Source organism: Magallana gigas, chromosome 6 (assembly GCF_963853765.1).
Source record: "Magallana gigas chromosome 6, xbMagGiga1.1, whole genome shotgun sequence".
Lineage (NCBI taxonomy): Eukaryota > Metazoa > Mollusca > Bivalvia > Ostreida > Ostreidae > Magallana > Magallana gigas.
Window position 1 is genome coordinate 14,930,608 of NC_088858.1, and position 18,090 is coordinate 14,948,697.

Genomic DNA, 18,090 nt, shown 5'->3' on the forward strand with positions numbered 1-18,090 from the left:
CGATTTTTGTGATTGGTATTTATAGCATCCCCCGCCTTTCGTTTGGGTATATATACGTCAAACGAAATTAACATTTAATATCATTTACATGTATATGTTTTAGATTATATTTGTGACTTCTTCAAAAGCAACTGTACATTGGACCAAATAAACGATGAAACAACCAAATGGGTTCTTAATGAAATTGAAAGTAAGTTGTATAGTCCAATTTTTTATATTGACTGTATGTTTATTTTTAAGGCTTATATCAAGTTACAAACATCGTTTATGTAATGTTATAATTATTTTTACTACTTGCTTGTAGACAAAACACTAGCTTTAACACTCTCAGCTAATTTGACGGCTCAACAACCAGTTTTACCCACACTGAGATTACCAAATATGCGATTCACAAACACTGGAAGTTGTTTAGAAATGGAATACCGTAGCAAAGGCATACGTTTAGATATAAGTACTGCCAAACAAAACTTGACGAGTCTCAAGAATAGCATCAAGTGGATGCCTACAAAAGTTAACATAGACTATTCATCCGATGGCTACCAGGTTTGAGAATTTTAAGAAATCTTCTTGGATTGTAAATGGAAGATAGTATATATATATATATATATATATATATATATATATATATATATATATATATATATATATATATATATATATATATATATATATATATATACAGTTAAACTTCGAGATATCCGAGGGTTCGAGATATCGAAGTTCATGAAAGTCGGTCTTAAATGTTTCTAGACACGCAAATGCACATATTTTTTCTATACATGTATACACACATGTATATAGTCATGTATGTTATCGTAATTCATAGTGTATGATAAAACACTCAAAGAATTAATGTGTTTTATTTCATTTGTATAAACCTGAAATGTTCTTAAATTATCTTGAAAAGCAATACTTTTTAAAAGAAGACTTGCGGTAGTCTTTGTTTGTCAGCAATTCTCATAACCGGATATACATTACTCTAGGTAAATTGATAAACCAATTACGGTAAAAAGAACAAAAACGGAAAACTAAAATCGACATTACTTATGCCTTCTCGACTTCTGTTATAGCCTTGAATTTTTAAATTTTGTTTTAATGGCAAGCACTATTGCCAGATCATCTTACTGTCTCCCGGGATTAAGACCGGGTCCTTCGTTAGATTGTTTATCAGAGATGATGGGTACCGAGGATTTAGTCTCTAGTGTAAATTCATATAACTCAAGAAGTATTTAATTAATTTCTTGATTTCTTTTTCACTTTTATGTCTTTACAAAAAAATCATTTCAAGTTATGTTTAATTATCATGTCATCCGATGTCACTATGTAAGCATCGTCGATAACCTGGCTTGCGTAATTATGAAGAAAGGGTTTCAACAGCGCGGGGCTGTTAAGGCGTGAAAATCACAGGTGACCTCAGTAATAGCCCGTGCTATACTAACGGATCTGTTCAATAGACCAGAAAATCGGCGTAAAAGAGAGACAGTGCACTGAAGGTGTGAAATTACTGAGGCGGTTAATTGACTTGACTTCGAAATAACGCATGTCTTTTAGTGACTGGGGCCGTAAGTTTACTTCGAGATAAGCGGGGTATTCGAGATTACCGTGTTCGACATACCGGTTTTTTTTATAATCATTTATATAGTTAAACTGGTCGCGACCAGATATATACCTCGAGATATCCGTGGTATTCGATATATCGGTGTTCGAGATACCGAAGTTTAACTGTATATATATATATATATATATATATATATATATATATATATATATATATATATATATATATATATATATATATATATATATATATTCGCATTTTTTAGCTTAAAATGAAGTTTTACCGGTAAATCATAGCATGATGTTTGCATAACAAAGGATTGAGAGATATGTATCTTGCATATAGCTCTGCGACTGAAAATAAAGGGTACAGTTATACACCCCATTATAATAAAGGGTGAGCATATACATGCTTTACCGCATGCGGGTAATTTTTCACCCAAACGCGTTATTTGAACTGAAAGGTTTGAAAAAAGTCGATGTACACTAAAATAATATGGCAACCTCTGCACTGGTAAGGAATATACTATGAAAAACGAAACAAAACAAACCGAAATTCAGGCACACGTACATAAATCCTTGTAAAACGTTTTCGTGCATCGTTCTATTATAATATCGTATTGTAGATACATTGAACATTCTTTCGAAGAGTACAGCACCGATTATTTATGTTTTATTGATTGAAGTTTCTTTTATTATTTCTTTGTTCAAAAATATTACGACAATGTTTGGTTTTAACATTTATAAGTCAGTGCATTTGAATGCCATGATTGTAAAGCAATCGACAGTAACTTTTCTTCGGTCGGTAAATATACCCTTGTAGTTTAGGAGTGATCGAAACTATTTGGCGACATTTGCTTTTATGAATTTATGTCAGCTTTTAAAAGTTTAAGAGCCTTGTTTCATACTCTGTTTGAAATATTAAGATGTTTTTATTTATTTTACTAGATAATCATGACACCAGTTCCCATTGCATCTTTAGTAAATTTTGAGATAAAGTACATACACATACAAAACACACCATGCAAAGGTAACAGTTGAGTTTTAAGACAAAATCTTACACAAATACTTTTCTCCATTATTTTTAAAGTATATTGCATTCACTAAATTTTTGTTATTGAAGATTGCTTTGCTTGCCTGGAGGACCGCGTGTGCATTCAAAATGAGAAATTTTGTGATATGGTTGAGGATTGTCCCGATAAAAGTGACGAAGAGAATTGTGGTAAGTAGTTCTTAGATCTATATAATTGTCATAATTTTTTCTTCTGAAGTTTGCAAATCTCATAAAGTAAAGATTTGTCATAATATACACCATACGAATCAGACAGATTTCTGCCTTATTTTGTTCTGTTTGAGATCAGTTTAATTACAATCGGAATTTGTTCGAATTTAACAATTTTTTAAATTTTTTCCTAAATTCTGCAACTGTTTTAATTTCTTTTTCGTTTATATAAATGATAATTTTTCTTATATTTTAGATTTGAAAAAAAAATTTACTTTTCACGATTCTAATTTCCTAATTATTGAAAATTGAGAAAAAATAGTTCATTCGAAATGGTATCTACGCTTTTATGATATTTGAGGTTTCAATGCCTTGCAAAATGTGGGTGCAATGTAAGTCCCCAAGGAATCAACCCGACCTACTGAGATACGAAACAATAGAAAAATCCTATTTAAGTATTTAGCTCACCTGAACCGAAGGTTCAAGTGAGCTTTTCTGATCACCTCTTGTCCGTCATCCGTCCGTCTGTCTGTCTGTCTGTCCGTCTGTAAACTTTTCACATTTTCGACTTCTTCTCAAAAACCACTGGGCCAAATTTAACCAAATTTGGTACGAAGCATCCTTATGGGAAGGGAATTATAAATTGTCAAAAACAAAGGTACAGCCCTTTTTAATAGGGAGATAATTGCGAAACAGTGAGTATAGGGTGCGTGTCTTTAAATATCTTCTTCTCAAGAACCACTGCACCAGAAATGCCAATTTTTACACAAAAGCTTGTATATATAGTTAAGATTCTAAATTGTAAAAATCGTGACCCTCGGATTAAAACCGGGGCCTCAGGCGGGGTTCAAAGTTTAACATAGAAATACATAGAAAAATGTTTAAAACATCTTCTTCTCAAGAACCACTGCACCAGAAATGCCAATATAAACACAAAAGCTTGTATATATAGTAAGGATTCTAAATTGTAAAAATCGTGACCCAGGACCAAAATTGGGGCCCCAGGCGGGGTTCAAAGTTTAACATACAAATACATAGGAAAAATGTTTACATGACTTTTGTTCCATTTATTCAACTAAATTGTGCACCAAAAAACCCAACTGTGTCTCCCGGATTATTGCCACATTGCATACGTAAATAAGGTTGTTTAAATAAGAAATGACGGATGAATACGATAAGGTGTAAACATTCACTAAATATTATTTTAGTTCATAGCTTACATTTTATTTGGATACCGTGCCCGATAAAAATAAAAATTAATATAAAGGTTTATTATTTATCGGGCACGGTCTCCAAGATAATTTTATCTTTTGATTTTGTTGCAAGATTGCAGCTAGTTTGGTTGAGCATTATAGATACGGCAGATCAACGCACGTGGATTTATTTGTAAACAACGATACTATAGATAATTTTGTTTTACACGGGAATTCAATTTAAAAACAAGTTCGTCTTATTATAATTAGGGAAACACTGTTTATGTGTTACCCTCGTATACAAATGATGAACCCGTAAAATTTGTTCAAAGAGTGTTTAAAGCAGAAAGAAGATAATTTATTTATATTATGAACTTTGAAATATCTTCGATTTTTGTAACCATGACGAGTTATGATTCATTGTATAACAAATGCATCACTACGTATTTTATAAGGAAATGTACTGAGTATACAGTCACATGGTGATGTTAAAATTGCATATAAAAAAAGTTGCATATTGTGGTATTTATGGACTTATTGTACGTACGACCTAACTCAGACAGCGCGTGCAGGTGTCAAAACAGTATTCCACTGACGTGGCCGAGGCAAAATAATTCCCGAATTTTCCTTTGAATTCGGGGCGTTTCCGCACGCAACAGAAGCTGATTTTTTTTACAAGATGAAAAACAATGTGTAAGAGGTCTAACTATCCCAGTTTTGTAATAATGCGAGGACATTTAAATTTTTGATGCGTGTTGTTTCCGGTGGGGGGGGGGGGTTAAAGACCCGGGCTTGATTTTCAAACACATGTGTAACTTGGAGGTAAACAAAGTCTCACGCCTTGCTGGATGCACGTGTGTATTTTGCTAGAAACGCGGGGGTGTTAAGGAAGCATATGGGCAAAATGCCGTCTCATTTTGACTGTTGTATTCAAAATCGTGAAATTAAATAATTATTTTGAATGAGATCAAAAACTTAGTATCATCCTTTAAAATAGATGTCAGTGCAATAAAATCGGGTAGTACATCACTGCCACATTGGTGCATTATCACGTGACAACTATAAATAGCTTACGTATATTCCTTAACATAAAATGAGATAGAACAACACTACCCCGCGGTTTCCAAAATAAAATAAACATACCAAGTGAAGGCAAAATATCTCAGTTTAATTAAAACCGCTGCTAGAATCCTATGTTTTTCCTTATTAAAAAGTTATTCATCAGATTCTCGTAAAACCTTTCCAACTTTTATAAAGTTTGCACGGAAAACGGCAAATTGCATTAAAACAACACACATAATGGGATTCTAGCAGCACTTTCCAAGTTAAGCATTGATTAAACTAACAATACGTATAAAATTTCAAGTTCAATATACACGGGGTAGTGTTGTTCTAGTCGGATTTTTATATCGTAAACATCGACAGAGGAAAGCCTGGCCGAGAAATAAAAGCAAATTTACATACCTTTTAGCGAATGATTGATAAAACTAACATCTCCCCAAGTATTCTTATGTTCAATTCTCAATAAATCACACCACAATACTTTATTAGAGTTCTTATATTACTTATATTTTGAATATGTTTACAATGCTTTCCGATCAAATTCACACGACATTCAACTTTTAGTCATGACGTCATCAATGTGTAAATCTACGTAATAGAAACTAATTTCTGGCAAAAATGGTCTTCAGTATTTTTTATTTGTTTTTGGTCTACATTTCGTTGCTTATATATTTGAATATGTACATAACAACTAAGATTTGTGATTTCGCGGAATTACATGTAACTCAGATTCCATATGCTTCCTTAACACCCCCGCGAAATTGTAAATGAAGCGTTGTTTAAAAATATGTCAAGAGGATTTTTTCGTTTTGTTTTGAATTTTTTATATGTATGTTAAGTTGTGCAACTTTGGTGAGAATATATAATAAAATTTAATACTGTAGTGACACCTGCACGGATCTCCGCGGGCTTCCTGGTCGAGGACGGATGTGTCCCGGTGCACGGTGAGGGCTATTGTGAACTCTTGTTGATGAGCCCATGTTTTTTGTGTATTTGTATGTTGTCTGCTTGGAAAAAAATACTATAATATGTACGAATATAGTTACACAAAATATTTTTATTCTGATATTAATTGATATACGACTATTGGTACAGAAATTTAAATTAATGATACCTATCTTTAGGAAAATGTCAGCTCGAGGCCTTTGTGGGCGATCCGGCCTTTGATATGTATAGTGAAGACTCTAAATTGTAGAAATCGTGACCCTCGGACCAAAACTGGAGCCCCAGGTGTGATTCAAAATTTAACATAGAACTACATAGGAAAAATGTTTAAAAATTGTATTCTCAAGAACTACTGCACCAAAAATGCCAATATTCACACAAAAGGTTGTATATATAGTGAAGATTCTAAATTGTATAAATCGTGACCCCCGGACAAAAAGTGGGGCCCCAGGAGGGGTTTAAATTTTAACATTTATGGGAAAATGTTTTAAAATCTTCTTCTCAAGAACTATAATGCAACAGTTTGGGATATTACTATGCATACATGTACTGAGTATATCCTTAAATAAAGTAGATTCTAATTTGTACAAATCGTGACTCCTGGACAAATAATGGGGCAACAGGAGGGGTTCAAAATTTAAACTTTTTAAAAAATATAAAGGAAACGTTTAAAAATGTTCTCAACAAGAACTACAATGTTATAGTTTGTGGAATTACTATGCATGCATCCCTGGCTTATGTAGATTCTTAATTGGTAAAATCATGACTCCCGGACCGATGCTGGGGCCCCAAGAGGGGGTCAAAGTTTATTCTAGAAATATAAAGGTAACATGTTAAAAAATCTTCTTCTCAAGAATTACAATGCTTAAATTTGTGAGATTACTGGCATGCATAACACCTTGGATAATGTAGGTTTGATAGTTTTAAAATAGTGACCCCTGGACTAATATTGGGGACCCAAGCTGGATTAAGAGTTAAATGTAGAAGTATAAATGGAAAATGTTTTAAAATCTTCTTCTCAAGAACTACAATGCTTCAATTTGTCAGATAACTACGTAAGCATTCTCAAATAGTGTAGATTCTAAATTAAAAAAGCTGTGACCCTCGATTTAATACTGGGCCCCCAGTGGTGTTCAAAGTTTAGCATAGAAATATAGAAAAAATAGGGAAAATGTTTATAAATCTTTTTCTTGGGAACTATAATGCTTCAGCTTGTGAGATTACTATGCAAGCATCCTTAAATAATGTAGATTCCAAATAGATAAAGCTTTAGCACTGGACTAATACTGGGGCCCAAAGGTTAACCTAGAAAGATATACTAGTATTGAAAATGTTTTTAAAAGTTTTTTCTCGAGAACTACAATGCTACAATTTGTGAGATTACTATGCAAGGATCCTCAAATTGTGTAAACTCTAATGTAGTGGAGCAAAAAGTTATCTTTCTTTATGTTGTTCTGTACAGTCTGAGGGTTATTCCTCTTGATGTGGAACTCATCTACGTTCATTTTTTAGACTTTGTACGTGCGGTCCCGCCACAGTGCTACACATTTTCATTCCTATGTAAATATTTATGTTGTTAAAGCCAACTATAAACCTCGGACCAATACTTGGGCCCCATAAAGGGGTTCAATGTTTTAAAATAGAAAAAAGCATATGCTACGAAATAGAATTTCACAAGGAACTGCTGTCCAGGTGAGCGATGCGGCCCATGGCCTCTTGTTTCACAAAATACGAACCGCTTCGGTTTTTCTCAAAATGAGTGCAGTGATTTAAATGTTTTCAAACAAGTCATTTAAATACAATTTTCCTAATGATATACTCCTTGCCATGTTTACATTAAAACGTTATCATTCATAGTTTACGAAAATACAGATTGTACTATATTAACCATCCATTTGCTAAAAAGAATTGAAAATTTTCCGTTATTTTTTAAGGTAATCCTGTACTGTCAATTTTAAGTTTTTTTTTTTTAGTTTTTAAGGTTTAGTTCACATAAGCTGAAAGCTCAAGTAAGCTATTCAAATTTTTTTTCGTGCGTCAGTCAGTCTGACTGTCTGCCTGCCCGTCTGTCTATGAACTTTCTACATTTATTACTTCTTTTCCAGAACCACTAAGCTAATTTCAGTCAAACTTGGCACAAAGCATCATTAGTCGAAGAGATTAAAATTTAATAAAATGAAATGTCGCAACCTTTTCACTATAGAATAAATGGAATATCGGAATTTTTGTTGGTAATTCTAAAAACAAAAGACTTCTGGGCTAGAAAAGCTGAAATTTTTGTGAAAGCATCCTTCCTTAAGTATAGATTAAACTCTGTTCTAATCATTATCCATAAGGGTAGAGTAGTGGTACAATTTGGGTAGAATATTTACAAAGAATTATAGAAAAATAACTCCTCTTCTTAAAAAAAACAATTGGCCGGAAATGCTTTAACTTCTGTGGAAATATCCTAAGGTAGTGTAGATTTTAGTTTGATCAAGTCATGATCCCCAGAAGTAGGGTGGGGTCACAGTTGGGGTCAATTTTTTTTTTACAAACGGATATGTCGGGGAAAATCTTTTTAAAAAACGTTTCCGAAGCTGTAGTTTGTGGTGAAGAAACCCAGATAGTGTTGAATTAAGTTTGCTCTATAGATATGTGGGGCCACAATAAGAGGGGGAGGGGGGGGGGTGTACAAAGTTTTACCCAGCAATTACATGTAATAGAAAAAACACTTTAAAAATTTTCTTCACCAACCAATTGGAGAGAAAAACCATTTTCGTAACATACTCAGGTACTGAAGATTTTTTGAATGATTCTAAAAAAAATTCAAATGTTATTATTTATGGTTTTTATTTTCACGGATGCAGGCATTGTGACATACTGCTGATTTTCAAGATCTTTAGAACTGCAATGCTCAATATGTGATATGACTACATGTAATCATATAACACTGTTGAAAATAAGAATATCCTATCTTAAGAACATCCTCTTAAATAATCAACTTTTCTATTATATTTTCCTTTTTTTTTCGTGTATGACTCCATAAAGCTGATTGTATTATGACTATTGTTTCTGTGAGTGATGTGGCCACAGGCCCTTTTGTTTTGATAACGTTGTGTAAAGCATAGTTTATTTTCCATTTTTGAAACAATATACAGGACATAAATGTTTACACTACAGAAAACTCATGACTTGTGGGTATCAAAACATTAAATGAGTATGTAGATCCTTTTTATACTACATTTAGATTTTGTTGTCATTAAAATTACAATATGGTTCAATATGATTGACCCATTTCGTTTAGAAGATTTAACAATCAACTCCATGATGATTACGTTTTGTTATTTTTTCATTAATTTAACATGTATATTATTATTGAATTTTTACATAAGTTTACCATGTAAATTATTATTGAATATTTTCATATTTATTTAGCTTTGGAATGTTATCATGAAAATGTGTATAAAGGATTTAGAAAACAAACAGAGTCTCTTCACCAGTGCCGTTCTGGAACCACCTGTAACTTTGATCTTAGCAAAGAAAAACCGGGCTGCCATATAGAAGGGACACAGGAATGGAATGAATGCAGCATATCAAAATGTGGTAAGGATTATGATTATTTTGAAAAGTCATCTACAATCTATACTAAAGTTTTAAGAAAAAACACACTTTTAACTTGTTATGGTTTTTTTTCAATTAGGAATAGAAATGGGCTACATTCATGTATGACTTATATTTAGCACCGCTATGGGTCACCACAACAAAAAAATCGGTCCAACGTAAACTTAAAACACTTTATTGTATTTTTGATGAGTTACACTTATTAACGGTCGGGAGTAAAACATACACATTGGCAAAAAACTATGGAATAATGACGATTCCGAAGCTGAAATCTGAATTAGAAAAGTCTGAAGCAAAGAAATTATAGAAATATAGAAACTGTTGATTATATATTCATATACATACTTTGTTTTGATTTTGCGTGTTTGCTGTGGAGATTTTGAAAGCTTGTTTTTCCTAGTTTGCTCACTCTCGTGCGTGCTCAAGGTAAGCAAAAAAAAAACCCACCGTTTTTATTGTCTCTTTTACAAACAAATAATTAAAAAGCCTGTAAATAAAGAAACTCTTAATAGTTTCTCTGTTTTTAATTATTATTATAATCACATACATATATGTGCAATGTACCATCATATCTATAAAAAAAAGGTATGAAAATAAATGAATAAGAGGTTTATTGTTAAAGTGTATCGTAGCTAATCAATTTTCGGTTTATCTTTTTTTTGGCCTATCAATATGTACTGCCAAAAAATAAAATCTTTACGGATGTATTTCCAACATGACAACAAGAGTGCTTACTGTTTTCCAGTGCTTTCCGTACTTCGATTTTTCATGATGCATGGTGTATCAGTTTTGGGTACTGTATAGTTCCTAAACAAGTCTCAACATAAACGTTTAAGCTTGAAGATAATATCTTGATCGAGTCGTGGTAAGCCCGGTGGGATGCGCCTCGGCTAAATTACTACAAATGTTACCCAAAATATTCTAACGTATCTGTTATTTGATTGATATTGTAAATCGTAATGTAAAGTTTCTTTAAATCCATATGGTGAATTCATGGGAAAGCTCAATACGTTATTGCTATTTAAAAACTTCTAAACAAAACAAAAGTTTAACAAGTTGTACTTTAGTTGGTGAAATGGGAACATGATATTCCATTGTTGACCGAGACCTGGAGTTCCGAGTAATTAACGGGCAAAAAGTCAACAGTCCGATGTGAATCTGTTCATAAAACCGACACCAATGTTTGGAAATCCAACACAGTAAGACCGACATCCCACACTTCACTATTCTGCGGGGTTCCATCACAGTTAGCCGAAAATAACAACCTTACTAACGTGCGGGTTCAAGCACAGGCTGCTCAACCGTACTCTTTCATGTCTTCAATCACTCCTCAATCATTTTTGACAGGCATTGCTGTTTCTAATAACAAAGAGATGGTTATTACAGGTCAGGGGCTCGTTTCGTAAAGGGTCGTGCGTCCAGAGTTAGCGCTGCGTCGGTGTAAATACGGGACTTATTTACGAAAGCCGAGAAGGATCATTCGAGATTCGAGATTCGAGATTCAAAATACGAGATTCGAAATACGAGATTCAAGATTCGAAATTCAAGATTCAATATCTAAATTAACCAATCAAATCAAGGATCTGAAAATATGTATCCTAGCGACATTAAACTGTTCTAAATAAAAATCATACGTACATGCTCTTATATACAAATAAATGCTATGTTCACTTCTCCCTAGCTAACTAAATAATTATTTGTATTAACTTTTACACAGAATATCTAAGTAGACTAGTAATAATGCAGTGTGCTTTGCGGATCTAAGTGATTTTGTTTGCCCTTGTGCATTTCCACCTGATGCGTTTGAACCCTGGGGTATTTCACCACCAGTAATAGTTTAAAACCCGGGTTTATTCACCCCTTTTGTGTAAAAATGCGGTTATGGCAGAGAACTTCATAAGATTTACAGTCAAGTCGTACACAGACAAACTCGTATACAGGTCAACTCGTATACAAAATTTTCCGCATAAAAAAACAAAAGTCAACTCGTATACAAAAATGTCCGCATAAAAAACTAAAAGTCAACTCGTATACAAAATTTATTAGTGGATTTGTTACATTCATATACAATTAAATATTGATATGAAAAATTCAAGTTCAAATTCAGCTCCAATATTAATTAGTTTAATTAACCAGTATGTCTTTTTAAGTAGGCAATAGCTAGATTGCTAGCCGTATATCTGTCTATGTAATGTCGCCATACACACAGAACACCAAATAAAGAAACTGTGAGTGGTGTGTGGAATGCATAAAAGATGGCGGCAAATTATCTCAAATAATCAGTGCAAAAACCCACAAATAGGCTGTTATTTGTTACATATCATGCAAAAACATTGATAAAAAATGTTATCGTCCCATAACATAGCCGATTAAGTTAATGTGTACATATGGTCAACGTACATATAATTCTCATATACAAGAAGGCGGACGTATCAGGCGGGGATCCAGAAAATTAAAGTATAAAAATGATCGGTTGAATTTCATTAAATGCTTTGAAAATTGTTTTAAACTACCGCACGGGTCAAAATGTGTACAGTGTAATTGGAAACTTTCATTTTATATCAATATGTAGTATTACCTATTATAACAAATGAGAGTATAGCACAACTGCCACAAGCAATACATGTCCTTTACCGGCACCACCTCCCTCCCCATAAAAAAATGAAACAAATGTCGTTTTATTTGCTAAAATGTGTGTTGTTCAAGATTTTCTAAAGGACATACCCGATTAGAATTGAAAAAGAGTCGAACGTTTAAAACTAATTTTGTCAAAATGTTTAGATTCATTTGATTATATTTTGGTCCATTTGGGTAAATAGATGCACCAGCGCAGCTCTAATTTATATATAATCAGGCCATAAATTCAAAATATTTTCAAAAATTAATAGCTTTAAATCCAGTGGATGAAAAAAAGGAAAGCAAGTCGAACTCGATGAGTGCTAATACCTGTGTTGAATGAATGGTACATGTACAGTAGGATATGCGCAAAAAAGTCCCGTCTACTCTTTCCTACCCTATATTTATTGGAATATTAAATCCGATTATAAGAGTCAAATTAAAAATCAAGTACGGATATGCACCTGTTTATCAAAAGTAAAACTACTCATAATCTATCTACAGTGCATCGTTATGGAGCTACACAGAAAGTTTTATATTAATTTGCCGAGCCAAATAAAAAAACCTGGAAAACGAAGAGAAAACAAAGTGGGGACAGAATAACTGGCAAACTAATTAGGACTATATAGCCCCCCCCCCCTCTTGAAATGTATATACTGAAAACAGATTATTGGAGTACAACATCCGCACACAATTTAAAGAAAATATCATGTTTTTTTATCATTTTCGCTAGCTAATGTAAGACATCACAAATACCCCAAACCCCCTCATGGAAAAGGAAATGCTAGGTGATGAGAGAGAGAGAGAGAAAGAGAGAGAGAGAGAGAGAGAGAGAGAGAGAGAGTCGATGTAAATCACAGGTGCGCTAACACTGTTAAAATTAAAGCTTGCTAGTTGGTCTGCCCTACCCTAGCTACCTCCTCTCTTTTCTCCTTTTAGAGGCTTAATTATTGTCTATATATGCTTGTAACAAATCAAATCAATTTCAAATTCTAAATCAAAACTGAATTTGACAATACAAAACTCTCTCTGTGTCTGTCTGTCTGTCTGTCTGTCTGTCTGTCTCTCTCTCTCTCTCTCTCTCTCTCTCATATCGACAATGGCATTGCCATACCCTATATGGCATACATTATTCTTATCTGGATTTTTGTCTTTGAAGTTAGAAATCATTATATCTTCTATGGTTTAAAACTTTATTATAACCTATATTTTAACATGTCGATTATTTTATTGAGTTTCGTTTCATAGCTAAAACATTTAGATTAAACAGATCTTTCTTCGCGAGCCGATTTTTACACAGTTGGGGCGAATACACTTCGGGTTAAAAATGTTCGGGGGGAAATACATACAGGGCAAACAAAACCACTAAGATTCGCAAAGCCAACAGTGTTATTTCTAATTTGATTGTTTATACTGTGTGGGGTTAATTCATCAATGTTAATTTAACAATTTATAACCACTATATAAGAGCTATGAAGACATTTATTTGTAGGAAAGAGCAGGTACGAATGATCTTTATTTAGAACAGTTTGATGTTGCTAGGATACAGGTTTCAGATCCATGATTTGATTGGTTAATTTAGATATTGAATCTCGAATTTTGAATCTCGAATCTCGTATTTCGAATCTCGTATTTTGAATCTCGAATCTCGAATGATCCTTCTCGGCTTTCGTACTTATTCGCATATTTGCGTTTCATTGAAGAGCGCATCTTTACGTCCGACTAAAGTTAACAATAAGCCATAATTTTACTCATCGTCTACTCATAGAGAGGCTTAAGTTCGGACGTAAACATAAGTAAGCATATATATTATGAAACAAGGATTGTATTTTATCACTAATGCAATTTAAGTTACATTTATTGTCACATTCAGATACTGAGAAAGAACAATTTATATACTTTAAATTCTGGAAGAATTTGATTGCCATGGGAGTTTTCTGGAATTAATTGCACACAGGGGTTTCACCCGAAAAAAATGTGCACGAACGAAAGAGATATATATCATAAATTATTTTTAAAAACGTGCCCTTATTTTAATTTTATGTGTTTCATTTTATCAACTGACATTATTTTTTTTTCTAAACCATTTTTTCTACAACATTTACCATGAACAAGTTTACATCACATTAAGTAATAACTTTACCTTTTAAAAAGCTTCTATTAAAATTGCTTTTCGAGAAAATAGCTAACAATTTTTGTAATTGATATATGAACAATATATTTGTATAACCTACGAGATACATGTGTGTACCTGTAGATGCATAAATATTGAATGCAAATAATTAAAATCGAAGCCGATTAAACTCACTCATACTAATGCACAATCACAAACCTAATTTATGATCCCTTTTTAAGGAAGGAGTCTTCTCGTTATCAAACATATTTCTTATAATAAGAAATTCATGAAATTTTGACACAGTCAAACGGATCATATTACCAAATGATTCTATCAGTTTTTTCAAAGTTGACCTTTTCGTTTTTGCATAAAGGTCAGGTCAAGGTCACACCCTTTTCTTCAACGTAAAGGATGATAAAAATAAGTGTGGATCTTTGTAGTTCTGTAGACATTTGTTTAAGATTTGAATATTCTATTCTTCAATGAAATGATAGAATATCAGAATGTCTATCAGCTTATACTACTAAATCAGAATAAATATTTATACTAAAATTGATATTGCTTAGCCCGCATTTCCTCTAATTTTCTTAAATTTTGAAGACATTTTTATTAATTTTTTATGCTTCAAATAATAAAATATTTATGATTTTTATGTAAAATGAAGACTTTTTTTTTTTTTTAATTAAATTTTTATTGTCATTTTCATAATTATTACAAGGAATTCAAAAAGACAAAGCAAATATTTATTGGCACTCACACACCCTTTCATACACTTGCACACATAAATATCAGAAACACATTCTAATTGTTTACAGGAGAATTAAGTTTCAAAAATATTTTTCCAGTTTGACCATTGTTTGTCAAATTTTAACATTTCACATGATTTAATTGATATGTATCTTTCAACCTTATATTTGAAATAGATATGTTGTAATAGTCCCTTTAAGTGAGGGATCTTTTTTTGTTTCAAACAGTTAAAAATATACTGTTTGGTATACAAAATTATAAAGTTTACAACTTTGTTACCCTGATTTAGAGGTATTTCACCAAATATTACATTATTAACATTAAATCCAATTCTATTTGTAGTTTTACAATAGATATGCATGCTGAGTTTATTCCATAATGGCAGTATTTTTAAACATTTAATAAATACATGTTGAATTGTTTCTACATCTTCTTTGCAAAAAGAACAACAATCATCAGTGCTTACATTGATTTTTTTAAGATAGTATTTTGTAGGCAACATTCTGAAAAGAATTCTGGACTGAAGCCATTGTACTGAGGTATCAGCACTTGTTTTAAAACATACTTTAAAGAACTCTTTAACAGAAACATTAATTTCTAGTTGCATGGATAGTTCAGTGTTCCATTTCTGAATGGAACTTGGTATAATATCTTTACTATTAATAAGATTGTACAAGTTTTTCGAACATTTTTCAAACAGTAATACATACTCAAAGTAAAATGGAATGTATAGATAGTAATATTTTCTAACATCAGATCTTTTTATAGACTGAGATCTAAGGAAACTAGATATTGCATTAATAACACTGTTGTATAGCATTGTACATACATTGGACAGTCTATAATTTTGTGCAAAATCATGCTGTTTCAAAAACTGACCATCTTCATTTAGAAAGTCACCTATAGTTTTAATACCATGTTCATACCAATTATAAACAATGATTGGTTTATTACCAACACATATATTTGTATTGTACCAGATTGACATAGCACATACATTTATTGTAGATAATGAATAGTCAATTGTTCTTAAAACTTTTAACCATGAATGTAAAACATCTTTCCAAAAATTATTACTATGATTTATTATGTTTTGTACATATTTGTCACCAAAGTCTAACAAATGCTTTACCACTTTGTTGCCATGAATGTCTAAAAATATATCCGTCCATGGTTTGTTATCTTTTGTTAACCTCTTTATCCATGAACATTTTAATGACACTAAAAAATTGTTAATATCCAACATTTTAATACCACCCTTTAAGTAGTCTTGAGTAATGAGTTGTCTCTTGACTTTATCTATTTTTGAATTCCATATAAATTCATAAAAAAGATTGGTAAGGGAAAAAATAATTTCTTTATCTGGACTTGGTAAGGAAATAAAAAGGTGATTGAGTTTTGGAAGAAGTAATGTTTTAACTACAGTAACTCGACCAAAAGGAGTAAGAATTCTCCTTTTCCACTGTTGTATTAAAGCTTTGATTTTAGGTATTTGAACACTATAGTTTAGACTAACAATTTTTTCTCAACAGAGAATTCTATTCCCAGCAGATTGAATTTTGTACAACCCCACTCCAGTTTCCATCTTGTATGATGGTATACTTGTTTAGAAATTTTTTTTGAACCTATCCACACAATTTTTGTTTTTGAACTATTTATCTGCAATCCTGAAAAAGTTGAAAAAAGATCTATGGTATCCAGAGCAGCAAAAAGGGATTCTGAAGAACCATCAAGCACCAAGGTTGTGTCGTCAGCATATTGGGATATTTTATGTTCTTTTCCATTGGCTACAATGCCTCTAATATTTACATTTTGTTTAATAAGGATAGCTAATATTTCTGCACAAAGAATAAAAAGATATGGGGCAATTGGGTCGCCTTGTCTACAACCTCTATATATAGGAAATTGTTCAGATAGCACACCATACTGTAAAACAGAAGCTGTGATCTTGGTGTTTAGGATTTTTATCCAAGTGATTATATTTTCACCGAAACCAAAATATTTTAAAACTTTGTAAATAAATTTCCAGGATATAGAATCAAAAGCTTTCTCAAAATCTATGAGCACCAGTAAACCAGGTATATTTTTAGACTCAGTGAAGGATAATAAATCATAGACAAACCTAGTATTTTCATAAAATGAAGACTTCATAAAAAGATATAAATTGACAGAAAAGCTAATATATTGACCATTTTATAAGAGAGAAAAACTGATTTTAGTGATTTTTTCACAAAAATCAGTGTATAGAATGGGCGTTTTAAAAAGCCTATAGAAATGTAGTTTGATAGGCAAATCATATTTTAAAAACATATTATAAAACCTAAGTATCATATCATTAGTTTACATTAGTGAATAAAATCCAACAATAATGTTATTGTTTTTAAAATGCTAAATCAGACTCATTAATCTGCAGCAATTCTGAATTGCGCAACATGTGATATTTTCCTACGCCAATATTACACCAAAAATACAGTCCCTGTTAGATTGTAAACTTTGATTACTTTTTCTATGCCAACTTGTATGATGATAAAAAAGAAAGAAAAATATTCTATTTTAATTTCCTTTCATCTTGATTTTATGAACAATTAATCAATTTTACGTTTGACAAGTCGAAAACCAGAAAAGACTCCTTCCTTAAAGTGAAGATTATGATGTTATTGATATATGGTTTTAACTACAAGAATAATGACACATACGAGTTTAGACAAGTCTGCAATTCAAACTAATTTGATAAATACAAATTATTATTTCTAAATACTGGATACAGAAAGTATAACTTATCATAATACATGTACATGTATAATAATACATTATATTGCGCTAAAATACAAAACATCGCGAAATGATTGAAAACAAAAATGCATTATTTTATACATGTAATATAACCCCTTAAATTCATTTAATTTAAATGTGCAATGACAATGAGCGACAAAGTTCAGAAAATTAGATGTAAACATCAATATGACAAATTGTAAATTTTCACCGACCAAGTAAATTCAAAATTTTCAATATGATAAAAGTAATCAAAT

The 18,090-nt window shown here is 31.9% G+C and overlaps 1 protein-coding gene across 1 annotated transcript in view; it reads left to right on the forward strand.

The window, feature by feature from the left end:
• Positions 1–108: 108 nt before the first annotated feature.
• Positions 109–18,090, forward strand: part of LOC105324304 (relaxin receptor 2) — a 36,550-nt gene continuing 18,568 nt past the window's right edge. Inside the window, exons 1-5 of the mRNA XM_020065530.3 lie at positions 109–190; positions 305–543; positions 2,506–2,587; positions 2,681–2,779; positions 9,397–9,564. Of these exons, the coding sequence (XP_019921089.3) occupies positions 382–543; positions 2,506–2,587; positions 2,681–2,779; positions 9,397–9,564 (511 nt within the window). The 5' untranslated portion in view covers positions 109–190; positions 305–381. The remainder of the gene's footprint in view (positions 191–304; positions 544–2,505; positions 2,588–2,680; positions 2,780–9,396; positions 9,565–18,090) is intronic.